Below are 27,782 nucleotides of genomic sequence, written 5' to 3' on the forward strand. Positions count from 1 at the left end.
CTAATCTATATCTATCTGTATCTAATCTATATATCTATTTCTAATCTATATCTAATGTATATCTATAGATCCCTATCTAATCTATACCTATATCTATGAGATTTATGATGAGGAATTGGCTCCTGTGATTATGGAGGCTGAGAAGTCCCACGATCTGCAGTTGGCAAGCTAGAGACCCAGGAGAGCTGATGGTGTAGATTCTAGTCTGAGTCCGAGTCCAAGTCCAAATGCAGGAGAACACTGACATCCCAGCTTGAAGACAGTCAGGCACAGAGGTTGCATTCCACCTTCCTCAGCCTTTTGTTCTATTCAGGCCTACAGTGGATTGGGTGAGGCCATCCACGCTAGGGAGGGCCACCTGCTTTACTCAGTCCCCCGATGCAAACGCTCATCTCACTCAGTATCTCTCACAGACACACCAGCATCCACTTGACACACAGGATTCACCTTCGCACCGATATGTGAACAAATAACGTGTGCTGGAAATGAGGTGAACAGAGTCCTGAGATTGCAGAGGAGGAAGGAGAGTGGCCCACTGGCCCAGGGAGTGCTGCTAAAGAGGTGGCCTGGGAGTGAGGCTCTGAACCAGAACAGGCTTTGCCTGGTGCAGAGCAAGGCTTTCCAGGCAGAGCGTTGGGCAGGAGCAGTGACAGGAGATTTGAAGTTGGGTCGTGTGTCCATAACCTTTCATCCAGACCGGTGGCTTTACCAACCATGGATGCACCAGAAAATGGGGTTGGGATGTGCGAAGCGGCCGGTGGAGATGAAGCCGTCAGAAGGGACTCCGGAGGCAGCCGGGGGATTGCAGGCAGGGGGTCCTTTAGGAGGTCACTGCCCCGGTGCTGGCGGAAGGGATGGCAGCTTGCATTTTAGGACAATTATAGAGGGAATAGAGAGGAGAGAAGATTCCAGAGATGGGGTGGAAAGTGATGAGACCTGGTGCCTGCACCAGGCAAAAAAATTCATAAAGTGAAAAACATACCCTCAGCTTTTAAAAGGAAAGGTGTCATGAGAACTGAGAACAACCACACATATGTCAAAATAAGTGGTTTTTAAATTTTTAATTTTTCTGGGTTCATAATAGGTGTCTATATGGGATACGTGAGCTGTTTTGACACGAGCATGCAATGTGTAATAATCACATCACGGGGAATGGGGTGTCCATCCCCTCAAGCTTTTATCCTTTGTGTTACAAACAATCCAATTATGCTCCTTTAGTTATTTAAAAATATACAATTATTATTGACTATAGTCACCCTGCCATTGCTATCAAATACTAGGTCTTATCATTCTTTCCGTTTTTTTTTTCTGTAGCAAAATAAGCATTTTAAAAAATCTAATATTGAGACATAGCTTGGTCCCCCCACCCTACTCTGGTCTGTGGATGTCAAGGGACATTTCATCACCTAGAGTGACTTCTACTCTCCTTGAAATTTATTTTTTCCTAGCAATTGCTTTTCAAAGTTGTGTGTTGAGAAGAGTCTCAGTGACACACTGGGTGGCTCCTGGGAGGCCGGGCAGGGGACTGTCGTCATAATCCCAGGGGATCCTGGGGTGGCAGCAGTGCGGGTTGGGAGGCATGGGTGCATCCTGGATCTGGTTTGCAGGTAGAGTCAGTGGGACCTCCTGGAGGTGTGGATGTGGGATGTGAGAGCAAGAGAACAAGGAAGACTCCATGGTTTTTGGCCTGAGGAGCTGGAAGGGTGGAGTCATTCTTAAGGGAAGACTCCAGGAAAAGAAGGTTTGGGGACGATGGTGAACATCAGGAATTCAGGGCAAGATGATGTCTGCTGGACGTTCCTGTGGTGATGTTGAGGAAGCAGCACTTGGATGTATTTGTCTGGAGTTCAGAGGAGAACTGGAGGTGTGAATTGGGAGTGTCCAGGTGTGGAAGGTACTGAGCCACCAGTTCAGATGGGCTCACCTGGTGCCTTCGTTTCCTGGGGCTGCCAGAACCAATGATTACGAATACAGACCAGGAGGCTGAAAACAACAGAAATGTATCTCCTCACGGTTCTGGAGACCAGGAGTGCAAAATCAAGGTGTCTGCAGGGCCACGCTCACTCCGGAGGCTCCAGAAGAGGCTCCTTCTTGCCTCTTCCAGCTCCTGGTGGCTTTTGACTGTCCCCGGTGTTCCGTGGCTTGCGGCTGCGTCGCTCCCGTCTCTGCCTCCCTCGTCACATTGCTGTCTTCCCTCTGTGCCTCTGTGTCTGTTTTCTTATACGGACACCGGTCATTGGATTTAAGGCCCGCTCTAATCCAGTATGACCTCACCCTAACTACCTCTGCAAAGACCCTCTTTCCAAGTGAGGCTTCATTCTGAGGTTCTGGGTGGACGTGCATTTTTGGGGGACGCTATTCAGCCTGGTACACTTGAGAGGAGCGAGGTCTGAGCCTGGGTCTCTCCAACATTAAATGCCATGAGAATACGCCCCTAAAAAAGGAAAGACGAGGAGGAGGAGGAGTGGCCCAGGTGGTAGGAGAACAAACAGGTGAGTGTGACATCTTGGAAACGTGTTTCCAGGAGGTAGGACTGGCCAACTGCACCAGATGCTGCTGATAGACAGTGAGAAGAGGATGGAGGATTGACCTCAGTACTGCATATCGTGGAGGCCACTGGTGACAGCAACAAGAAAGTATCGATGGAGTGTGGCTGTGGAAGCCTAAATGGAGCGAGTGCAAGGTGTTTACCCGAGAGAAGAGAAAGCATGGTCCTTGCGGAGACTTCTGCGTGAACGTTCATAAACAGCATTGTTGGTAATAGCCCAATACTAGAAACAACCCAAATGCCCATTAAGTGAATGGATAAATAAGCTGTGGCTCATCCACACCACGGAATACTACTCAGCAAGGTAGAGGATTGAACCAGTTATCAGCGCATCCACACAACGACATGGGCGACTCTCAGAATTGTCATGCTGAGCGTAAGAAGCCAGATACAGAGGAATGCATATTGTATTATTCCATTCATATAAAACCCTGGAAAATGCAAACAAATTTATTGTGGCAGAACACAGATCCGTGGTTAACTAGGGGTAGGGACAGGAGGAGAGGGATGGGAGGGGTGATGACACAGGGAAATGGGGAGGCTTTTGAGGGTGATGAATGAGTTCACTATCGTGATTGTGGTGGTGCTTTCACAGGCATGCACACCTGTCAAAACTTTGCAGATTGTACCTTTAGTTATGGACAGCTTATTATATACCAGTTAATCCTCAATAAAGCTGTTAGAAAAACAGGCCAGGTGTGATGGCTCATGCCTGTAATCCCAGTACTTTGGGAGGCTAAGGCAGGAGGATTGCTTGAGCCCAGGAGTTTGAGGCCAGCCTAGGCAACCTAGCAAGACCCCCTACTCTGCAAAATAAAATAAAAAATATCCAGGCCTGGTGGTGCATGTCTGTAGTCTCAGCTACTCAGGAGGCTGAGATGGGAGGATCACTTGAGGCCAGGAGGTTAAGGCTGCAGCGAACTGTGATCACACCATTGCACTACAGCCTGGGTGGCAGCGAGACCCTGTCTCAAAAAAAAAAAGTAATTTTTACATTAAATCTCGGGAAAATATAACACAGAAAATCTTCTCTTTACAATCATCAAGTAGGAACATGTTTTATTGTCACTTCTTAGCCTCAACCTGATGGTTTGTAAACAGATTCTTGGATTAGTGATCTAATGTGTAAATATTTTGTAACCTTAACTGCTTTTATCAGGGAAAAGAAGCAAGCTATCACAGCACCTGAATGAAGTACATCCTTTAAGACCCACGCAACTCCCTGATTTAAAAAACACCTGTTACTTACTTTATACCTCTCACTTTTGTCTTTAGAAATGGAAGATGTATTTCTGGATCCCACACATCCTCAGATACAGAATTATTTTTGCAAAAGCTTACAGAAAGTGGAATTCTTTTCTTGTTGTTTTAGATCCTTGTAGTCAACCCCTTGTTTGTGAATTTCAGGTAGTTGTAGATGGATGGGTAATACTTTAAAATATCTGAACGTGACTAAGAGTCAAGAACTTGCTCTCCTTGTTGCATTTCCAAAGGGGTCTTTGTTGATGGAGCTGTTTCTTGCACGTTTCCAGGTTGCAAAAGAAGAATGGTCTCAGACCCTTTGGATCAACCTGAATGTGCAGATTCTCCAGGAAGGAATTGAAGGTTTTCTCAGGGCTCTCAGAAAGCTACCTCGGCCAGTCCGTGGCTTATCAGTGGCCTACTACTTGGAAGCGAAAATGAAGGCATTCAAAGACTCGATTCCTTTACTTCTTGACTTGAAAAACGAGGCACTAAGAGACAGGTTTGTTTTGTCCTCTGTCCACAGATGTGAAAGTGTGGGAGGAGCTTTTAGTTAAAATTGTTTCCCTTAGTACATTATCTTTGGTCTGATGATGAAGCACACAATTTCAACAATGCTGCAGGGCTATACATGGGCATGAACGACACAGTTTTATAATGTTGTTTCTACGTAAAGTGTCTATAAAACTGTCAACCACAGGATTCTTTTAAAAAAGAAAGATCCCAGCAGGAGCAAAGTGGCATTTGCAGTTGCTTTTCTTGAAGATTTAAAAAAATACGGTAAGTGGCCTTGATCAGCCCCATCCAGCAGACATCAAAAGGGAATCACATATGTAATTTACAGTTTTTTAGCTGCTACAGTAAAAGAGTAAAAACAGGTGAAATTAATTTTAATAGTATATTTTAATTAACTCAATATATCCCAAACATTATTTCAACATGTAATCAACATGAAGCATTTATTCATGAGATATTTTACATTCTTCTTAAAAAATATGTCAAAGTGCAATGTGTATTTTACACCTATAGCCTATTTCAACCTGGGCTTGCCCCGTTTCAGGTGCTCCGTAGCCACGCGTGGCTTGTGATCACCTTACTGATGGGATAGCCAGCCCTGTGGGTGGGACAGAGGGGGCATGGGTCTGTGTTTATTTGGTGATGGCACCACACGGATACAAATTAGTAGGAGTTACAGTCCTAATTTGTGAGTTATGCTCCCGCTCATGTGTTCCTCTATTCCTCTGTCATGTTTTCCAAAGTGTGATCATCTAGTCATGCCGTGACATCAAATGACTTCGTTTTCCCTAGTGAGAAAGTCATCCCTTGTTTGGTTCCCTTCCCATCCTTGAGTTCACATTGAAAAAGTCTCTCGTAAGTGCTGGCTTGTCTTCAACACCTGTTACATCTGTCTCTCCCTCTCAACAAGGAGCAGGCAGCCCTCAGGCCCTGGTGACGTGGAGTCTTAGCCCTCTTTTCACTGTCTGCTGGCTTCCCTGGAGCACTCACCTTTACCTTTGCAGACTTCAGTTTCCTCGTCTGTAAAACTAGGTAGAAGTAGGCACTTTCTAGCTAAAGTTCCCAGTTTTATGATCCCATAACCCAGTGTTTCTCAAACTTTGGTCCTGTCTCATCATTTTTGTCAGATCTGAGTATCATCTATGCTGTCATGGCTTTATATTTTTCTTCCTATCAGTTTCTTTTTTATGGAAATGAATGTTATTCTAAAAAGAAACTTACACCACCACTGTAAAGAGAAAACCAAAAGCTCATGCCAGAAATAGAAAGTAATTATATATATATAAAAAAACTAGCTCAAAACAGTCGCCTGTCTCTGAGCCAGAGGCCTTTGCTCTAAGAAAGGTGAATGACCCTGGGGAGGGGCTGAGGACACAGCGTACGAATTAAAGAGGAAAGAAACACAAAAGGTGGCTTGCCAGTCAAAACAGGTTTATTTTAGAGAAAACAAACCTGAGAGGGGATTCTGGCCAAGTTAGGTCAGAGCCACACTCTCTTACAGACTAAGAGTTTTTAAGGATTTACGGTGGGAGAGTTTATCCGAGGCTTGGACTGCTTCTGGGTCTCTTTGTTGTGCTTATCTGGGAGGGAGAGTTGTGTGTCTATTCCCATGCATTTTTCTGCAGCAGCAGGCATACCCGCCGAGTCTGCTTTTAGCTCCCCTATCTTAGTGCACCTGAAGGGAAAGGAATGTTCTTATTAAGGTCCACTGTTTTACTGGGACCCATCGTATAAGGGTGAAGTTTGGCAGTTACCCAAGAGACTTCCTCCTCTCCTCCCTCTGTGCCTGAGCTGTCTTGTCTATGTTTTCCTGTCTGCTCTTTCTGGTGGCTTGTAGTTAGAAGAGAAATGATTTCCTTAAAATGCATGGGCTGGAAAGGGAGCTGGACCTTAAAGTGGCGGTGTTTGTCCAAGATGAGGGTGCTCCTGCTCTGTCACACAGAAGCACAAAGAGGAGACTTTCCCTTCGATGTAATTTACTGTAATTGAAAGGACTGGGCGGGAACTGGAGAGGGAATCACTCTCTCCCAGTGACTCAGGACTGTGTCATATTGAGTGTGGACCCTCTAACTGACCACCAGGGTTATGTCACAGGCTGGGCCCAGGTCCGCTCTGCCCACATGCAGTCCATCATTCGCCGTGACATGGGTTTTGTGAAACAGAAATATTTATTTGCAAGGCTGCCAAGCAAGGAGGCAGGCAAGCAGCCCTCACATCTGCCTCCCTGGAGATAAGGCTTAGGGATGTTTAGGCGTTAGGGCAGTGGGGTGGTCGAAGTCGAGGGGGAAGGTGGTTGGTGGTGGGAAGAAGGAAGTAACAGGTTCATTCTGAGCAAGTGCAGCTGGGGTTCACAGCATTTCACAGGACATAGGCCCAGAAAGTGGGGGCGTCAGCATGGCCTGAGGGTGGAGTTTTTCCGCCTCTGGGGCACTTGCACGGGCCCAGGTGAACGGTCAGTGGTCTCAACCAGCTGGAACTGGACAGAGGAGTTGGCTCAACTTCCTGAAAAACAACCAAAGTCACCATCGCCATAGTGACCTGTGAATGTTATCCATAGTAGCCAGTGAAGGTTAAGGTTCAGCGTTCAGTGGTGAGGCCTTCAGCTTCACGGGAAAAGGGGGAAAAAAATAAAAAGCAAGTGACCATAAGCCACAGAGCAGGCACTGATGACCCTTACCCTTCAGTTTCAGTTCTGACACCCTCCTTCCTATCAGTGCTGTGCTAGGCCAGGGGGTTCAGAGACCGATGAACCAGTAGGGCCTCCTTTCTGACCATTTCCATGGCTGTGTGTGTGTGTGTGTGTGTGTGTGTGTGTGTGTGTGTGTGTTTACAACACTCAGTGATTCAACACTTGCTGCTTACGTGCTGGGCACATGGCGTTCTGCTGTCTAGCGTCATGCTTAGCTGCCTTACTCACACCCATTCCATATACACAGAACTAAAACATGGGCAAATTCACAGGCCAAATGCAAACCTTAAAGGAAGGCCAGTCAGGTGAAGAGCAGAGCTGCCCCTGTTGTGTCTGTGTGCACAGGAGTCTGCCCCGACTGTCCCGTCTGAATGGGCCCCTTCGTACCTCCTCTGGCACGCTGCAGTTTTCTCATAGTACTCAAAACCCTATGTCATTATTTAATTTATAGATTTGTTTATTGTTTGTTGTTTGTCTCCCCAAGTAAGTGGCAGGTTCCCTGAAGCTAGGGGCTTTGCCCTTGGTAACTGTGTACCCCAGTCCACTGCCTGGCATGGAGTCAGCACTGAAATATTTATCAAATGCACGAGAGCTCATAATTTACATGAGGCTCTCAAAAAGGCTGAGTGATTCAACAGAGGTTGAGGTCATTGGTCGAGAGACTATGACAGAAGCAGTTCCCAATAATTAAAAGTTGTGTATTTGATGAGAAGGCCGTGAAGACTAGTGTATATGGTATTTTGCAAGACATTGTTTTCAGGTTTAACTCTGGAGGCCAGTGGGATTTTGGAGAACTTTGGGAATATATTTCTAATGATGTCCTCATGTTGCAGAATTTCATTATAAGAAGTTTACAAAATGAGATTTGTCCTATGATTTAAATAGGAATAATTGAACTCCTCACTAAATTCAGTAAGCATGAAGATTTGAATGCTGATGTGCTTTCAGGCATTGGAAAGAACTTATGGAAAAAACGTCTGTCTTTTTTGAAATGACCGAAACGTTCACCTTGGAAAATATGTTTGCTATGGAACTGCACAAACACACGGATGTTCTCAATGAGATTGTCACAGCAGCAATCAAAGAGGTTGCCATTGAGAAGGTAAGACTTCAGTTAAAAACAGGCTGGAGAAAACAGTCTTTTTTTAATTCAAAGAGAAAAGAGGGAGAACTCATCTATACTAAAAAAAAAAATTAGCTGGGCATGGTGGCATGCCTTTAGTCCCAGCTTCTTGGGAGGCTGAGGTGGGAGGATCACTTGAACCTGGAAGGTGGAGGCTGCAGTGAACTGTGATCACACCATGGCACTCCAGCCTGGGTTACAGGGTGAGACCCTGTCTCAAAGAAGAAAAACAAACAAAAAAGAGAAAACATATTTGCTCTAGTACCTGCTGTACTTCAGTAATAAAGAATTATTTGTTGTAGAAATAGAATTTCTGCTTTAATTACATTTTTTGTTGTTTCCAATTGTAGTTTCATTTTCCATTGTTTAAAAAATTTTTTTCTTATTTATTTATTTATTTTGCCATTGATTTTTAAATAGAAGTAATGGATATTCGTGATAGAAAATTGAAAAAAAATTCATAATCCCACTACCTGAAAATAATTATTAACTTTTTAGTGTGTTTCTTTCCCTACTTAAAAATGCATGCATACACATATACATATGCATACACACATACTATTCATATATGTGCACATACACCCGTGCATTTGTATGCACTAACATACACGTACACAGGTACACACATATACATACCCCTACACATATATGTATATAGTCAGGTGTCACCTAATGGCAGGGACACATTCTGAGAAATGTGTCCTGAGTTGATTCGTGATTGTGCAAACAAACCTAGCTGGGATGACTACTGCACACCTAGGCTATTGGGTAGAATCTATTGCTCTAGACTGCAAGCCTGTACAGCAAGGGACTATATTGAGTACTGTCAGCCATTGTAACCTAATAGTACGTGTGTATCTAAACATAGAAAAGGTGCAGCCAAGGCCGGGCGTGGTGGCTCACGCCTGTAATCCCAGCACTTTGGGAGGCTGAGGCGGGTGGATCACAAGGTCAGGAAATCGAGACCATCCTGGCTAACATGGTGAAACCCCGTCTCTACTAAAAATACAAAAAAAATTAGCTGGGCGTGGTGGCGGGCACTTGTAGTCTCAGCTACTCGGGAGGCTGAGGCAGGAGAATGGCGTGAACCCAGGAGGCAGAGCTGCAGTGAGCCGAGATTGCGCCACTGCACTCCAACCTGGGTGACAGAGCGAGACTCCGTCTCAAAAAAAAAAGAAAATAAAAGGTACAGCCAAAATATGGTCTGATAATCCTATGGGACCACCATTATATACGAAATTCATCACTGACTGAAATGTCCTTATGCAGTACATGACTGTACATAGTACACCACATGTGTATACACATGTATATGCATGTAGACACATATGCATGCAAACACACAAAATATACATATAGTGTGCACACAGCATACCTAACATACACACATAATGTATACACATGTGTACATATGTACATAATGTACATACAGTGTACCTAATATACACATTTACACATAATATATGTACATGTATACATATACACATAATGTACACACAGTGTACCTAATATATACATGTACACATAATGTACACTATGTATTCGTATACACACAATGTGCACAGTGTAATATGCACACGTATCCATAATGTACACACATATACATATACATACAATGTTCAATGTGCCCAATATACACATGTACACATAGTATACACACATGTATACATATACACACAGTGTACACAATATACCAAAGATATGCATAATATACATATAATGTACACACATACATATGTATACACATATACATATGTATTGATACAGATTTTTTTTTTTTGAGACAGGTTCTCCCTATGTTGCCAAGGCTGGTCATGAACTCCTGGGCTCAAACAATCTGCTCACCTTGACCTCCTAAAGTATTAGGATTACAGGCATGAGCCACCGCACCTGGCCTCGATACAGATTGTTTTGAATATAGAATCCTAAGAGGCGTATCATTTTGTAATTTGGTTTTTGTGACAGCAGAGTAAGCACAGGGGCAGGATCTCATAACTGTGCAGACTTCGGGGGCAGACTGTGGGGTTTAGACACTGTTTCTGGGGCTCAGTAGCTGAGCTTCATGTCTGAGCCCCAGTTGCCATCTCTGTAAAATGTGGGTGATAATAATCCCTACCAATATACTTTGAGGTATTTGCTTTGAGGACTGAATGAGATCATGTATGTGACATGCTTACCTGCCACATAGCAAATGCTTGATAAGTGACTATTATTACCATGACAGAATCCCAACTTTTCAGGAAACAGACCCAGGACTCCGATTGCGTTGGCCAAAAGCAAGCTAAGGAAGGTGTTTTTGGGTTGGGGCTCGGTCTTTTCAGTTTGTGTGCCTGAATCATTCTTTTTCTATTCCTGAACAGGCTGTGAAGGAAATCCTAGACACATGGGAAAATATGAAATTCACTGTAGTCAAATATTGCAAAGGCACACAGGAGCGAGGCTACATCCTGGGTTCTGTTGATGAAATTCTTCAGTCTCTTGATGACAACACTTTCAACCTGCAGAGCATCTCAGGAAGCAGATTTGTGGGGCCTTTTCTGCAAACTGTTCACAAATGGGAAAAAACGCTTTCTCTAATAGGGGAAGTCATTGAGGTGAGAGAAAAGATGAACAAAAGATGGATTAGAGCCAGTGCATAGCAGTGGCTTTTATATGAGGATATTTTATGCTTAGAAACAAATGATCCTCTTTCATACTTTTTTGTCTTGATTTATTTTGAGGACAAGAGTGCATGATCAAAGGAATTGATCTGAGTTTTTATTTTAGTGAATGATTTTCATTTCCAAGATTCCTAATTGCTTCTTTTTCATATATCTGTTTTTCTTTGATACTGTCCTGTTCTTGTTGCAAGGATGCTTTTGCCTCCTTGATGACACTGAAAATTATACACATATTTATTTTACATTCCTTTTCAGATTTCTCTACACTTTTAAAAAAAATGTCTGTTGACTCTCTCTTGTGGTGGTGGATTTTCCTCTGTGATTTTGATTTTTTTTCTAGCTCATCTCACATGTAATTTTTTTTCTTGTGTTTGCTTCACTTTGTCATCTGTTTTTGCAGCCTCTTTAACCTGAGGCCTGTCACACTGGGAAGTAGCAAGGTCTTATAGTAGGTGGTTTGGGGCTTCCTTCCTTTTGGGCAATACTTGTCCAGACTTCTGTGAGCAACCTAGGCTCACTGCACCATTTTTTTGCGGTTACCTTTTTTTCCTCCCCAGACCACAGGCAGGCACCTTGTTTTTGGCCACAATCCAAGCCTTGGGTGGGATGAAGCCAGGCCTGGTTCACTGGCCAACTGTGTGATCCGGCCTTCATCATGCCTGGGCTTCCTTTCCTTGCTTTTTTGTTTGTTTGTTTTGTCTATGACTTTGTGTTAGTGGAAGCTCTTATGTGGGATATAGCACTGTTTTTTAATTTGTGAGTTAAAAACAATTTTTTTTTTAGATGAAGTCCTGCTCTGTCACCCAGGCTGGAGTGCAGTGGTACCATCTCGGCTCATTGCAACCTCTGCCAGCCATGTTCAAGTGATTCTCCTGCCTCAGCCTCCCGAGTAGCTGGGATTACAGGCATGTGCCACTATGCCTGGCTAGTTTTTGTATTTTTAGTAGAGATGGGGTTTCACCATGTTGGCCAGGCTGGTCTTGAACTCCTGACCTCAAGTGACCTGCCCACCTTGGGCTCCCAAAGTGTTGGGATTATAGGCATGAGCCACTGTGTTCAGTCAAAACAATTTTTTTATTGAGTTAAAATTTACATAACATAAAACTAGCTATTGTAAAGTGCACAATTCAGTGACATTTAGTACATTCACAGTGTTGTGCAACCACCACCTCTAGTTCCAGATTTTCATCAAACCAAAAGAAAAGCCAGTACCCCTTAAGCAGTCATTCCCTACCCATCTCCTCCCCCAGCACCTGGCAACCTCCAGTCTGTTTTCTGTGTCAATGGATTTACCTATTTTGGATATTTCATATAAGTGGAATGACACAATATATGATGCTTTACGTCTGGCTTTTGTCACTTAGCGTGATGTTTTCCAGGTTCATCCATGTTGTAGCATGTGTCAGTGCTTCTGTCCTTTTTATGGCCCAATAATATTAAATCATGTGGATTGATCACATGTTGTTTTTCTATTCATTGGCTGATAGACATTTGGGTTGTTTCCACTTTTTGGCTATTGTGAACAGTGCTGCCATCAGCATTCATGTACAACTACTTGAGTCCCTGTTTTCAGTTCTTTTGGGTCAATACCTAGGAGCAGAATTGCCGGGCACATGGTACTTGGCTCACTTTTTGAGTGTCTTTGGCATGGCCTGTCCTTCGTTGTTGTGGGTCACAGGTTCACCCCCTTCTCATAACTAGAAGTTTTCCTACCTGTGCTGGGCTGCATGGAGAGCTTTCTTTTGCTTTTGAGTGTGGCCATTAGTTATGCTTTCCCCAACATTCTCATTCATTTGGAGTGGAGGGGAGCTGGCCATGCAGGTGCTCACTCTGTCACTTTGCCTGGAAGGTCCTCCCACCTGAGTTGATTTGGGTCTGTCTCATGTCAGGGTGGGGCTTTGCCATCCACTCCTGGAGGTATCTGATAACCCCTGCTGACACTGACCTTTTGTACATTTACAGATTTGGATGTTGGTTCAGAGAAAATGGATGTATCTTGAAAGTATTTTTATTGGTGGAGATATAAGATCACAACTTCCGGAAGAGGCAAAAAAGTTTGACAACATCGATAAAGTATTTAAAAGGGCAAGTGACTCACTTCTATTTTAGTAATGAAAGAAGGGCAGTGATTTGAGATATTTGTACCTTTTTATTTGCACATTGTATTTTCTCCATTAGTAGCTTCTCTCTCATTTTTTAGAGACAGGGTTTTGCTCTGTTGCCCAGGCTGGAGTGCAGTGATGTGATCATGGCTCACTGCAGCCTTGAACTTACGGGCTAAAGAGATCCTCCTAACTCAGCCTCCCAAGCAGCTGGGACTACAGGCATGCGCTGCCATGCCCAGCTAATTAAAACATTTTTTACAGGGATAGGCTCTTGCTATGTTGTCCAGGCTGGTCTCAAACTCCTAGCCTCAAGTGACTCTCCCACATTGGCCTCCCAAAGCACTGGGATTACAGGAGTGGGTCACCTTGCCTGGCCCACTAGTAGCTTCTGAATTTTTCGTGTCATTATTTATGACCCTAATCTGTCTAGTAAAAATTCCCGTTTGATTTTTAGCTGCTGGCATATGACACTGAATCTTTTTTACATTTATTATAAAAGCAATATTTACTTGTTTCAAATATTTTGAAAATGCAGAACAGTGGAAAAATGTATCTCTCATGGTTCTGTCGCTTTAATGGGACCACTTTAACATGTCAGTATATCCGTTTTGTCTTTTTCCTATGTGTATAAGTTTAAAGAGCATGATTGTAATCATATTGTGTACAACTTTATATCATAATTTTCTCTTAATATTATGAGAAACAGTTCATATTAGGAAGTCATCTGAGAAAATAATTTCATGGCTGTCTATATTCCAGTGAGTGGGCTGACATTAGTTCAGTTGATTACTCTCTAGTAATTTGACATTTTGTTTGAACAGAGTTCTTTGCTTTCATAAATAATGTACAGGTTCTTGCCTAATGCTTTTTCCATAGTTAGAGTGAATATCTTAAGATAGATTGTTAGAAAGCAAATTGCCCACGAAAGGGTGTGTGTATTTTAAAGTCATTTCCAGAAAGGGTTGGACTGGTCATCACAGTGGCTGGTAGTTAATGTGGCTGGGATTTTAACCCAGCTCTCTTGCTCTCAAAGCCCGGGTATTTTGCTACTTAGCTTTGCTGCTGTGTTCTTTAATTATAGGTGGCCAGTTCATGTTTTGATCTCTTTTATCCGCTAGAGTTTATAACTGTTTCATATAATTGTTGCATAAGCTCTTTTTTTAAACTTAAAAGAATTGTACAACACATATCAGGCTGGACGGTGACTCACGCCTGTAATCCCAGGACTTTGGGAGGCTGAGGTGGGCGATCACTTGAAGTCAGGATTTCGAGACCAGCCTGGCCAATATGGTGAAACCCCGTCTCTCTCCCCCTTTTTTTTTTTTTTTTTTTTTTTGAGACAAAGTCTCACTTTGTCGCCCAGGCTGGAGTGCAGTGACACAATCTTGACTCTCTGCAAGCTCTACATCACAGGTTCTGGCCATTCTCCTGCCTCAGCCTCCCGAGTAGCTGGGACTACAGGGGCCCACCACCACACCTGGCTAATTTTTTGTATTTTTAGTAGAGACGGGGTTTCACCATGTTAGCCAGGATGGTCTCGATCTCCTGACCTCATGATCCGCCCACCTTGGCCTCCCAAGGTGCTGGGATTACAGGTGTGAGCCACCGTGCCCGGCTGGTGAAACTCCGTCTCTACTAAAAATACAAAAAAAAAAAAAAAAAAGAAAAATTAGCCAGGCATGGTGGTGCATGCCTGTAATCCCAGCTACTCGGGAGGCTGAGGTGGGAGGATCGCTTGAACCCAGGAGGTGAAGGTTGCAGTGAGCTGAGATTGTGACACCACTCTAGCCTGGGTGACAGAGTGAGACTCTGTCTCAAAAAAAAAGAAAAAAGAAAAGACTTACACAAAGAATATCAATTCATTACAGAATGCTTTAGAAATTATAAAAAGCCAAGAAAAAAAAGAAAGGAAAAAAAAATACCTATAATTCCCTTGCCCAGGGTAACCATTTTAATAGTTGAGCATATATCTTTCCAGAATGTTTATTCCTGGATAAACATACAAATAGATATAAATAAATAAATAACATTCTACAAAATAGGATCGTTCTTTTTTTTTTTTTAGAGACGAGGTCTCGCTTTGTTGCCCAAGCTGGAGTGCAGTGATGTGATCATAGCTCACTGCAGCCTCCAACTCCTGGGCTCATATGATCCTCACCTTGGCCTCCCAGGTAGCTGGGACTGCAGGTGTGCACACCCACACCCAGCTAACTTAAAAAAAAAAACATATATATATATATATTTTTTTTTTTTAGTAGAGATGGAGTCTTGTTCTGTTGCCCAGGCTGGTCTCAAACTCTTGGTCTCAAACAATCCTCCTAATCCTCCTGCCTTAGTCTCCCAAAGCACTGGGATTACAGGCTTGAAAATAGAATCATTCTTACCAATGTCATTGGCTATTTTCATTGAACAATTTGACTTATTTCAATAAATAAACATCGAAATTATCACTCACAGCAGATGATTGACCTGTTGCTAGACATTGAGGCTATTTCTTTCTTTTTCTGCTACAATGAAGAATGCTGCAGTGAATATTCTGTATATACAAATTGCTCACAGTGGAATTGCCAGCTTCCTTTACTCAGCAAATGTTGAATGGGTGCCTACTGTGTGTAAGCACTTCTGTAGGGTGGGGTGGGGCCCATCAGTGAACAAAACAAAAAAATCCTTTCCCTGCGCAGCTGGCCTTCTTATGGGATAATGAAAAGAAAAACCAGAAACCAGTTAGTTACATGTAGTACGTTAGAAGGTGCTAAGGATATGCATGTTTAAAAATGATAAAGGGATCCCCTGAAAGCCGATGGCACTGGGCAGCTTGTCAGTTTCATCTCGGCTGTGCCTGGGCTCTGGTGAGTGCCTGTTCCGGGCTCAAGAACAGTGTCCCCGCTCTCCCTGCTCACCCTGCTTGACGGCTGTCCTCTGTCCTGGTCCAGATCATGGGTGAGACCTTAAAAGACCCCGTGATCAAGAGGTGCTGTGAAGCCCCAAACCGCCTCAGTGACCTCCAGAACGTCAGCGAGGGCCTGGAGAAATGCCAGAAAAGCCTCAACGACTACTTAGATTCGAAGAGAAACGCTTTCCCGAGGTTCTTCTTCATTTCTGACGACGAGTTGCTCAGCATTCTGGGGAGCAGCGACCCACTCTGCGTCCAGGAGCACATGATCAAGGTCAGCCCTCTGGGCGTGCAGGGGCTCCCCGTGTAAGCCTTAGAACCGCCTTCGGTCCTCCCTGGTTCCCTTTGCCATAAGGTTCAACCCAGAGGGTTAAGACTGAAATGCTGCTGGAGTTGGTTTTTTGGTTTGTTTTTTGAGATAGGGTCTGGCTCTGTTGCCCAGGCTGGAGCGCAGTGGTACAATCATGGCTCATTGCAGCCTGGACCTCCCTGACTCAAGTGATCTGCCACCTCAGCTTCCTGAGTGGCTGGGACCACAGGTGCACACCACCATGCCTGGCTAATTTTTTATATTTTTTGGAGAGATGAGGTCTCACTGTGTTACCCAGGCTGGTCTCTAACTCCTGAGCTCAAGCGATGCTCCCACCTCCGCCTCCCAAAGTGCTGGGATTACAGGTGTGAGCCACCATACTCTGCCCTCGAGTTTTAATTTGAAGTGTAAGCCTGATGATATTCACTCAGTCTGAAATCACACCAGATTCAGCTGTTTTTCCACAGTCCAAAACCTTTCTTTTTATAAACTAAAAAAAAAAAAAAAAAAAACAGAAATATATGAAGACTAATATATTAAACAGAGAGGCATTAGAGGATAGTGGTTTAGCACATGGACTCTAGAACCAGATTGCTGGGGTTCAAAACTTTGCTCTATTCTGAGTTTCTGTGTGATCTTCGGCAAGTTACTTGATCTCTCTGGACATCAGTTTCCTCATCTGTGAATGGACATAACCCCAATAGTTAACCTGTTTCAGTGGAGCTGTTATAAAGATGAAATGAGTTACTATTTATAAAGTACTTTGAACAGTGCCTCCCTTTCAATGTTGGCTAAATAACGCTCTCCACTACCCAGAATTGGCACTTGTTACCATTTAGTCATATTTGGTTTGTCTCTTTTTTTTGTAAAGTTGTACAAATTTGCAATACTTTTTGTCCCTATCCCCATTCATACTTCCTCTACTTTCTTTCTTTTTTTTTTTTTTGCGACGGAGTCTCACTCTGTCGCCCAGGCTGGAATGCAGTGGCGCGATCTCCGCTCACTGCAAGCTCCGCCTCCTGGGTTCATGCCATTCTCCTACCTCAGCCTCCCGAGTAGCTGGGACTACAGGCGCCAGCCACTGTCATGAATTTGTTATGATTCCTTGCAGACCATAATTTCGTACTTTTTAAATAAATGTATATGTATCCATGAACCATTTCCTGAATGGCAGGAAACAACAGAGAACACTGTCCCTTGTGATAGAGAACAGAGGCTGGCCAGACATGATCTTTGGCTAATCAAAGCTCTTTATCTAGCGTCAGCCTGGGCAGGGGCTCTGAGCCTCAGCGCTGCTGGCATTTGGGGCTGGATGACTCTTTGCCGTGGGTGCTGTCCTGTGCATTACAGGACATTACGTAGCATCCCTGACCGCAACCTACTAGATGCCAGTAGCACCCCCTCTCTAGTTATGACAACCAGAGACATCTCCAGACATTGCCAATGTCCCCTGGTGGCAAAATCATCCCCGGCTGAGAACCAGCGTTGCACGGTAATTCCTCCATTCCAAATTAACAGAGCACTTAGGAACAAGTGCTTTCTCCCATTACTTTCCCTTTCATTAATGTGAACTTCCTTCTTAAAGTAAGATTCATATTTTCGACTGCATATTTTTCCTTTCTCAAAGGGGAGGCTTATTGAGTATTCTGTTTCCAGTTTTTTTTGTTTTTTTGTTTTTTTTTTTTGAGACAGGGCCTTGCTTTGTTGCCCCGGTTGGAGTGCAGTGGTGTGATCACAGCTCATTGCAGCCTCTACCTCCTGGGCTCAAGTAATCCTCCCGCCTCAGCCTCCCAAAGTGGTGGGATTATAGGCATGAGCTGTTGTGCCTGGCCTTCTGCTTCCACTTTTGTAAACAAATATTTTACTGTTATAGAAAAATACAGTGTTAGGAATACTTCATTTACTGTTCGCCTCTTTTGCAAACCTCTGTTTTTATTCTTTGAAGCCTGTTTGTTGCCTTCCTCTCCTCTCTGATTTGCGAGTGCCTTGTATTATATGATGGGCCCTAAAGGACCCATTGTCCTAAATGTTATTCTGATTAATAACAATGATAATAGTCAACAAATGCCAAATGTTTAACAGTGTGCCAGCGTTTGACTCAGATTGTTTCATTTGATTCTCCCAAGCCCACCTTGTTAAGTGCCATGATTGTGTTTATTCCAGGCAGAGAGAGGAGAAGCAACTCACCCATAGTTGCTCAATTGGATAGTGGGGAATCTGGGATTCCATCACAGGTCTCTGTTCCCCAGCCTGGGGTGTTAATCACCCTTCCGCCTCCTCCACGTTCCACTGGCTCCTATGTCCAGATACCTCCCAACTCCAGCAGGGTTAGGGACAGAGTCTGTCTTCTTTTTCTTTCTCTTTTCAGTCCTCCACAGATCTTTGCACAGTACAGAGTAAATGAAAGTCCCCAATAAGTGTCTTTCGGATGACCACACAGGTGGGTGAATGACATCCATCTTGCCTGTGATCTCGGCTCACCGGTTGCCATTGCTTGCATCGTGGCAGCTCTGCTGGATGGAGCACCGCTGGCTGGTCTTTGATTCCAGAACTCAGTGCAGGTCTTACAGGGCTGCCTCTCCCTGTTTTGCAGATGTACGACAACATAGCATCGCTGAGGTTTAATGACGGCGATAGTGGAGAAAAACTGGTGTCCGCGATGATATCAGCAGAAGGAGAAGTCATGGAGTTTCGGAAGATCGTGCGGGCCGAAGGGCGCGTGGAGGACTGGATGACAGCAGTTTTGAATGAAATGAGAAGAACTAATAGACTAATTACCAAAGAGGCTATTTTTAGATACTGTGAAGACAGAAGCAGGTAAGGCTGCGAATGTGGATGTGCATTGCTCTATCCAATTCATAGTCATAATGGATTAATTTTAAAGGCTTGGAGTAGATTGGCTGACATTCCAAATGAGGTTTTGTTTTTTTGCAATAGGTCATTAGCAGACAGATAGTTGTCTTTATTTTTATTTTTTTGAGACAGGGTCTTGCTCTGTCACCCAGGCTGGAGTACAGTGGTACAATGGCTCACTGAAGCCTTGACCTCCCTGGTTCAAGAGATTCTCCCACCTCAGCCTTCAGTGTAGCTGGGACTACAGTTGTGCGCTACCATGCCTGGCTAATTTTGTACTTTTTTGTAGAGAGGGAGTCTCACTGTGTTGCCCAGGCTGGTCTCAAACTCCTGGGCTCAAATGATCCTCCCACCTTGGCCTCCCGAAGTGCTGGGATTACAGGTGTGAGCCACTGAGCCCGGGCAGTCTTTAGTATATGTGCTGCCCAAGCGAGCACAAGATAGCAGTCTTTAAATGATCGCCGCATGCAGTACTCTCAAAGTGTGCCCCCTGGTGGCAGCACAGGGCCCCTAGGATTGTTAGAAATGCTGAAGCTTGGGTCTTACCCTGCACCTGCCCATCAGAACTCTGGGGGTGGGTCCTGAGGATTTGTGTTTTTGCAGGCTCTCAGGGGATTCCCAGCACCCTTGTCAGTGTGAACCGCTGACTTAGTGAACCACCAGAAACTAGGTGTTTAGTAGGATTATGTGTATGTAACATTGTTTCTAAAATATTTACTGAATTTCAATCATTCTTTGATTTTTGTGGCTAGAGAGGCTTCAGGATATCATGCTGAGCCCTGCCTGCTCCTAGTGGCTGAGTGCAGTCCAACTAGAAATACAGAAAGCCTCTTTGGCTAACTTGTTCTATTAGATTGAGGCAGGATCCCCTGTAAAGTTGGAGAATATTTGGCAGGGCCTTGATGCAGACATAGAATCTTTCTTGTTATTATGAGAGCATCATCCTCTTGATTTTATACACTGCCTTTTTGATTTTACAAAGTGAAAACATCTACTTAAAAATATTAGAGAATAGCATAATATTTGATTATGATCCTGCTGTTTCCGAGGTACTGAGGCATATCAAAAATTTGTTTGCATCTTTATGTGGATATGTTCAGTGGTATGCCGGTAAACTGGATGTCTGGAAAAACAATTTTTAAAGCTTTGATTTAAAGCATTTGCCAATTTCCATGGTGTAAATATTCCTGTCATGGCTGATTTCAAAGCTAAATGAAATAATAGTAAGTGGTTTAACAACCAGCTTGCAAAATTCCAGAATATTCGACAGTTAGTCTTGTGACAGGAGGTGGCCCTAGCATTCATTTAACTAATATTTCTTCAACCCCTGCTCTGGGCTATTTATTATGCTAGATGCTATTTCAAAACTGAACTAGACAGAAATCTCTGCCTTCTGGTTGTATTAATCACTGAATGTTTTAAATTATCTTTCCTGCTCCAAAATACTGTGAATTTTACATCAGCATCAGTTGATTTTATTTGCATGATAGCTACCACTTTGCTAGGGCATTGCTATGTTTGGTAGTGCTTAGTTCGTGGAAAAGAGTAAGGGAATGCAGCCTGATGGACTGAAAAAGATATTTTTTTCATCCAAATGCTCCTTTGAGCACGTGAACTTGTCGCTTCCAACAGGGAGAATAGTTGACATGAGCATGTTGTTTTATTTGAGCTGATACGTGTGGCATCACTGAGAAGTTAGGGCCAGCTGTATCTAGTCCCAGGAAGCACCAGCATCCCGGGATTTCTTAGCTTTGCCCTGGTCATTTAATCTTCTCTGATCCTACGGCCTCAGCTGCCACCTCTCCCTGTTTCTGATTCTAGGTTTGTCGCGTCCTTTACAAGGCCCGTCTCTGTTCATCACTTCGGTGTCGTCCTGTGGGCCTTGGTAATCTTTATTGTCTCTCCTGATGTGTAGGGATCATGGATATAAGTGATCTTTAGGTTTTAGATGCACCACACAATTTTAAAATAAGACAACAAAGGTCAATGTTATTTTTGTTGCTTTTCCTACTTATTTATTTATTTATTGAGACAGAGTCTCACTCTGTCACCCAGGCTGGAGTGCAATGGCGTGATCTCAGCTTACTACAACCTCCGCCTTCCAGGTTCAAGCGATTCTCCTGCCTCAGACTCCTGAGTAGTTGGGTTTACAGGTGCACACTACCACACCCAGCTAAATTTTGTATTTTTAGTAGAGACGGGGTTTCACCATGTTGGCCAGGCTGGTCTCGAACTCCCGACCTCAGATGATCCACCGGCCTCGGCCTCCCAAAGTGCTGGGATTACAGGCGTGAGCCACAGCGCCCGGCCTCATACTCTTTTAAATTTATTTTGCCATTAACTGTAGGTCATCAAGATAATGACTATAGTAATCCGCAGTCACTTTTCCAGTATTGGCATTGTATTACTCTGTTTTCACACTGCTGTACAGAAATACCCAAGACTGGGTAATTTATAAAGAAAAAGGTTTCATTGGCTCACAGTCACGCATGGCTGGGGAGGCCTCAGGAAACTAACAGTCATGGCAGAAGGCAAAGGAAAAGCAAGTACCTGTTTCACAAGGTGGCGGGAAAGAGAGAGAGAGAAGGAGGAACTAACAACCACTTATAAAACCATCAGATCTCATGAGAACTCACTCAGTATCATGAGAACAGCATGGGGAAACCGCCCCATGATCCAGTCACCTCCCACCAGGTCCCTCCCTCAGCACTTGGGGATTATGGGTATTACCATTTGAGATGAGACTTGGGTGGGGACACAGAGCCAAACCATATCAGGCATTTACACATCTGAGTCCATTATTTTTTAAGTGCTGTTTAGAAAAAAAGCTTTGTCTAAATGTGTCTCAAGGCAATCACAAGCTTTGTAAGTTAGTGCCTCTGGAGAGGACATCCAAGTGGCCAATAAACATATGAAAAGAGGAGAAACCCCACGACTCGGCAGGATCTGTACATTAAGGGAGGATGAGAGGTTTTGTTTCACTTCTCAGACTGGCAAAAATTCAAAAGCGTGATACAACTTGACCTGCAAACCTGGGCAGTGTGGTCAGAGATTATCAAATTCTTTGTTGGAATTTTTATTTTCTTTCTTGAGACAGGGTCTTGCTCTGTTGCCCTGGCCGGAGTACAGTGACGTGAGCTCGGCTCACTGAAGCCTTGAGCTCCTGGGTTCAAGCAATCCTCCCACCTCAGCCTCCTGAATAGCTGGGACTACAGGCATGTACCACCACATCTGGCTGATTTTTGTATTTTTGGTAGAGACAAGGTTTCGCTGTGTTGCCCAGCTGGTCTCAAACTCCTGAGCTCAAGCAATCTGCCCCAGCTTGGCCTCCCATAATGGTGGGATTACAGGTGTGAGCCACTGTGCCCAGCCTGGAATATTTTTTTACTTCTTACAATAAACCCCAAATACTAAGTAAGTTTGAAAACCTATAATCAAATATTTTATTTTATTTTATTTTTTAGAGACAGGGCCTTGCTCTGTCACTCAGGTTGGAGTACAGTGCACAATCGTAGTTCACTGCAGTCTCCAATTCCTGGGCTCCAGTGCCCCTGGAGTAGCTGGGACTACAGGCACACATCATTATGCCTGGCTAGTTTTTAATTTATTTTTTGTAGAGACAAGGTTTTACTATGTTGCCCAGGCTGGTCTTGAACTCCTGGCTTCAAGTGATCCTCCTCCTTGGCCTCCCAAAGTGTTGGGATTACAGGCGTGAGCTACCACAACTGGCCCCAAACATTTAAAAAGTGATCTGGCATCTTTCTGTGCAGTCAGGTACCTGCAACATTTTTTGTGGAGAGAGGCACCCTTGGCCTGGAATTTTACTACCTAGTCAGAGATAGGTAACATCTTACTCTCACCTAAGTCTTACTCTAACTTACTTAGGTAAACAAATATAGGCACTTGCTTACCTAAAGCCTTTACTTTGCCCTCCCTGTTCCAGATCAAAGAAATAAATTCTTGAAGGGACTGTTTTGGGTACCAGTCCCCGGACTGATCAGAGCCTCTTACAGGTGTGCGTTTTCTGCAGAGTTGACTGGATGCTCCTGTACCAGGGCATGGCGGTGCTGGCCGCCAGCCAGGTGTGGTGGACCTGGGAGGTGGAAGACGTCTTCCACAAAGCGCAAAAAGGGGAGAAGCAAGCCATGAAGAACTACGGCAGGAAAATGCACCGGCAGATCGATGAGTTGGTAACGCGTATCACCATGCCGCTAAGCAAAAACGACAGGAAAAAATACAACACCGTTCTCATCATTGACGTGCACGCCAGAGACATAGTTGATTCTTTCATAAGAGGCAGGTGAGCATTTTCCAGGGTCACTGGGATTTCAAAAGGGACCCTTTGTTGTCCGCTGGTCTGTCTCAACGGTTTTCACTTCCTCCTCCACCTTTCTTGCGGTCCAGCATCCTGGAAGCCCGAGAGTTTGAATGGGAAAGTCAGTTGCGGTTTTATTGGGACCGGGAGCCGGATGAGCTGAACATCCGCCAGTGCACGGGAACCTTTGGCTACGGCTACGAGTACATGGGCCTGAATGGCAGGCTGGTCATCACGCCCCTCACCGATCGGATTTACCTGACGCTCACCCAGGTGACTGTCAGCCTGGCACTTGTGGTTACCACTTACCTTGGGGCGGGGCATTTTCTCTAAGCTTGAGGCATGATGACTGCAGTGATTGAAATAGCAGGGGAGATCGTTGCTTTGAAATCTGGAAAAGCTTTTCCATTCGGGATGTGACCCGATTGTCACCATTTGGGATTGGGATGTAAGTGTGGCCATGCTTAGCCACTGGTACACTGGCCCCTAGGTAATGGTGTGTTGGGGGGTATCAGTAGAGGCCAATGGGAAAATGCAGAAATGTCAAAGGTGGTGACTGTTAGGGCAAGTGTGATGTGGTTTTGCACGTCTTGTGACAGCTTTTATTCCAGAATGTATCTGTTCAAGTGAACGGCCTTGGATGGTAGAGATAGTGTCTCCCTCCAGGACAGAGTGTAAGCTTGTTTGCTGTACAGGAAATGAAGATAACACTTCCATACAGGCAGAGCTTGGGCAGGTTTGCAAGAAACCCCCAAGACTGTTTGTCAGATGCTTGCTAGTTTTTTTTTTTCTTTTTATAAATTAGAGATGAGGTCTTGATATGTTGCCCAGGCTTGCCTTGAACTCCTGGCCTCAAGTGATCCTCCCACCTTGGCCTCCCGAGTAGCTAGGACTATAGCATGCACTGCTGCACCTGGCTACATTGGTGGTCTCTTAGGCTCACAGTTTCTCAGCTGTGACTCATGCCTACTGTGGGTACGGCATGCACCTGGGCCCATCTCCGCATCAGCCCATGGGATTTGGGGAGACAGTGTTAAAGGGAATGAGTGAGAACAGGAAGCCCCTGCTGCCTCCTGTGCTGTGAGTGATAAAGTCCTTTGTTTTTGAGAAAAAGAGTGTCGTCTTATCTGTATTGGTTAGGGTTCTCCAGAGAAATAGAACCAATAGGACATAGCTAGCTAGCTGTCTGTCTGTCTGTCTGTCTGTCTGTCTATCTATCTATCTATCCATCCATCCATCCATCCATCCATCTACATATCTATCCATCCATCCATCCATCCATCCATCCATCCATGTATCTATCTATCCATCCATCCATCCTATCATCTATCTATCTATCTATCTATCTATCTATCTATCTATCTATCTATCTGTCTATCTATCCATCCATCCATCCATCCATCCATCCATCCATCTACGTATCTATCCATCCATCCATCCATCCATCCATCCATCCATCCATCTACGTATCTATCCATCCATCCATCCATCCATCCATCCATCCATGTATCTATCTATCCATCCATCCATCCTATCATCTATCTATCTATCTATCTATCTATCTATCTATCTATCTATCTGTCTATCTATCCATCCATCCATCCATCCATCCATCCATCTACGTATCTATCCATCCATCCATCCATCCATCCATCCATCCATCCATCCATCCATCCATGTATCTATCTATCCATCCATCCATCCTATCATCTATCTATCTATGTATCTATCTATCTATCTATCTATCTATCTATCTATCTATCTATCTATCTGTCCATCTATCTATCTGTCTATCCATCCATCCATCCATCTATCCATCCTGTCTATTTATCATCTTGATCATCTATTCTTTCTATCTATCTATCTATCTATCTATCTATCTATCTATCTATCTGGATATTTAGGAGGAGATTTATTATGAGTTATTGACTCATGTAATGATAGGGTCTGATTACTCTCACAGTCTGCCATTTGCAAGCTGGAGAACCAGGAAAGCCAGTAGCATTTGAAGTTCTGACAGTGAGAGAGCCAATAGTGTAGACCGCTGTCTGGGTCTGAAGGCCTGAGAACCCGAATTGCCAAGGGTAGAAGACCAGTGCCCTGGCTTAAGCAGTCAGGCAGCACCAATGTGACCTCCCTCCATCCTTCTGTTCTGTTCAGTCTTCAATGGATTAGATGAGGCCCACCCACTTTGGGAAGGCTCACCTGCTTTTCTCAAATGCTAATCTCTTCCTGAAACACACTCATAGACACTCCCAGAAATAATGTTTAGCTACCTGGGCATCCTGTGGCCCCGTGAAGTTGACACATGAAAGCAACCACCACGTTGTTTCTCTATTCTGCACCTGGGCATCCTGTGGCCCCGTGAAGTTGACACATGAAAGCAACCACCACGTTGTTTCTCTATTCTGCACCTGGGCATCCTGTGGCCCCGTGAAGTTGACACATGAAAGCAACCACCACGTTGTTTCTCTATTCTGCACCTGTAGTCACTGTAGTCACAGTGATGAATTTGGAAGTGACACCCACTTCCTTCTGTGCACCAGAAAGCATATGTTTTGCATTTGGCTTATAACAGGCGCTGTCCATGTATCTGGGTGGGGCCCCCGCCGGCCCAGCGGGAACTGGCAAAACCGAGACCACCAAGGACCTGGCGAAAGCCTTGGGCTTGCTCTGCGTTGTCACCAACTGTGGCGAAGGCATGGATTACAAGGTGAGGCCTGGCTGTCACGTTTGGTACTGGCTCATTAGGCAGAGAGCTTAAAGCAGGACATGGCATTTCACCTCCTAGTCTTTGACATGACGACAGCAGGAAGAAGCTGGTAGAAAACCTTCCACCACCACAGCCCCAGAACCTAAGTGTGTCTGCTTAAAGATCCTGCTTTGTTAGCAGGATGTAGAGCAAGAGTTCCGGATTCACTAGCCTAGTAGGGTCAGGTAGATAATGTACGTGAGTAAAGCGGCCAGCAGACAAGAGAGCGGTGGGATCTGTGGCTAACTGGAGAGCAAAACTCCATCTCAAGAGGGCGCCACTGTCCAGCTTTGGTTCATAATCACCATTTGGGAAAGTGGACCCAGCATTGCTAGATTTTCCAGCGTTTCAAGAGAAGAGAAGAGAAATGGAGTTTTACACAAAAATCGGGATTTGTAAAATCCCAAGTAGGAGCCAGCCCATGAGGGGCCTTGGAAGTCCTGCCAGAAAAATCCACTAGTCAGGTGGCTGGTCACCTGCTTCTCTGCCAATCAACGATCTCATGGTTTGCATTAATTTAGAAAATATATCCATAAATGTGTTGCTTGCAGTTTTAAAGATGAAACTTGCCCTTGTCCTGACATGTCTTTCTTCCTAGGCCGTGGGGAAGATTTTCTCTGGCCTGGCACAGTGCGGGGCTTGGGGCTGCTTTGATGAGTTTAATCGAATCGATGCTTCTGTGCTCTCCGTGATCTCCTCTCAGATCCAGACGATCCGAAATGCTCTGATCCATCAGTTAACCACATTCCAGGTGAGACACGCGAAGTCTCCGGGACCATGTCCCCAGGATGGAAGCTTGCCAAGTATGGTGAGCTTCCTCTGAAGCATCAGTTGGTGGGCCATTGTCACTCCAGACCAGGCTTCCTGTAGAAGATCTGTTGGCTTTTCCAATTGAGATGATTGGGTTTCCAAAATTATCATCATTGATGATAAGGTTTGTAATAGTCCAAGGACTTCACACTGACTCCAAACATAGAACCAATAGTTATGAATGGGTGTGGGGCAGAGTTCTCAAATAAGTGATGTGCAGGGCCCCCTAGAAAGGAAACAATATTCTTGGCAACTTCCCAAGTTTGAGAAAACCTGACTTAGAAAGCGAATGTTCCATGCAATCACATTATCACAGTGAACAAGAAATGTTGCCTTCATAGCTTGTAAAGTTGGCATCATAACAAGCAGGATTTGCAAGCTTATCAAAGTGAGAAGGCAGAATTTTAAAACAATTGTTGAGAATTCACTAATTTCTCTCTGCCAAAGAATATTTTTGCAGACTTGAGTTTGAGAAGTCTGCGTTAAATTACACCAGATTAAGCTGCATCCAAATTTGGAGAAACATGATCTTATTATGTAATCTAGGTGGCCCAGAAGGGGGTTCTCTGAAAACACAGGACCAGTGTGGGTGGGCCATTTCCCCACACCGGGGCCTTCTGGGTCCCTTGCTGTCCTTCTGCCTCTGTCCTCCCCCCTCCATGTCCTGCACACTTGTCACTAAGCCACTTGCTCCGCAGTCATACCATGCCTTGTGACACCACATGTGTCCCCATCTGAGTGGAATTGTCCCTTCTTCCCTTCACTGGAAAACTCCTATACATCCTTTAGAGCCCCATTCCAGGATGAAAATTCAGCTTGAGCTGGTGGTCCTGGCATCCCACATGCGTCCTCCTCAGATCTCGGCGGGGCTCACTGTTAAGAGATTGTGTCAACTGGAGACTGTTCAATATTTTCAGGATTCCAGTAAAGGGTCTGGATAGATTTCCCTTTGATGAGTTCTTTTGA

General features: G+C 44.4%; 1 protein-coding gene across 1 annotated transcript in view; it reads left to right on the plus strand.

The window, feature by feature from the left end:
• The window catches only part of DNAH10 (dynein axonemal heavy chain 10), a 169,130-nt gene that overhangs the window by 56,780 nt on the left and 84,568 nt on the right, over positions 1 to 27,782 (plus strand). The window contains exons 25-34 of the mRNA XM_054527692.2: positions 4,081 to 4,292; positions 7,944 to 8,097; positions 10,479 to 10,712; positions 12,741 to 12,863; positions 15,817 to 16,050; positions 18,680 to 18,903; positions 22,970 to 23,239; positions 23,344 to 23,527; positions 25,833 to 25,967; positions 26,605 to 26,757. Of these exons, the coding sequence (XP_054383667.1) occupies positions 4,081 to 4,292; positions 7,944 to 8,097; positions 10,479 to 10,712; positions 12,741 to 12,863; positions 15,817 to 16,050; positions 18,680 to 18,903; positions 22,970 to 23,239; positions 23,344 to 23,527; positions 25,833 to 25,967; positions 26,605 to 26,757 (1,923 nt within the window). The remainder of the gene's footprint in view (positions 1 to 4,080; positions 4,293 to 7,943; positions 8,098 to 10,478; positions 10,713 to 12,740; positions 12,864 to 15,816; positions 16,051 to 18,679; positions 18,904 to 22,969; positions 23,240 to 23,343; positions 23,528 to 25,832; positions 25,968 to 26,604; positions 26,758 to 27,782) is intronic.

Source organism: Pongo abelii, chromosome 10 (assembly GCF_028885655.2).
Source record: "Pongo abelii isolate AG06213 chromosome 10, NHGRI_mPonAbe1-v2.0_pri, whole genome shotgun sequence".
Lineage (NCBI taxonomy): Eukaryota > Metazoa > Chordata > Mammalia > Primates > Hominidae > Pongo > Pongo abelii.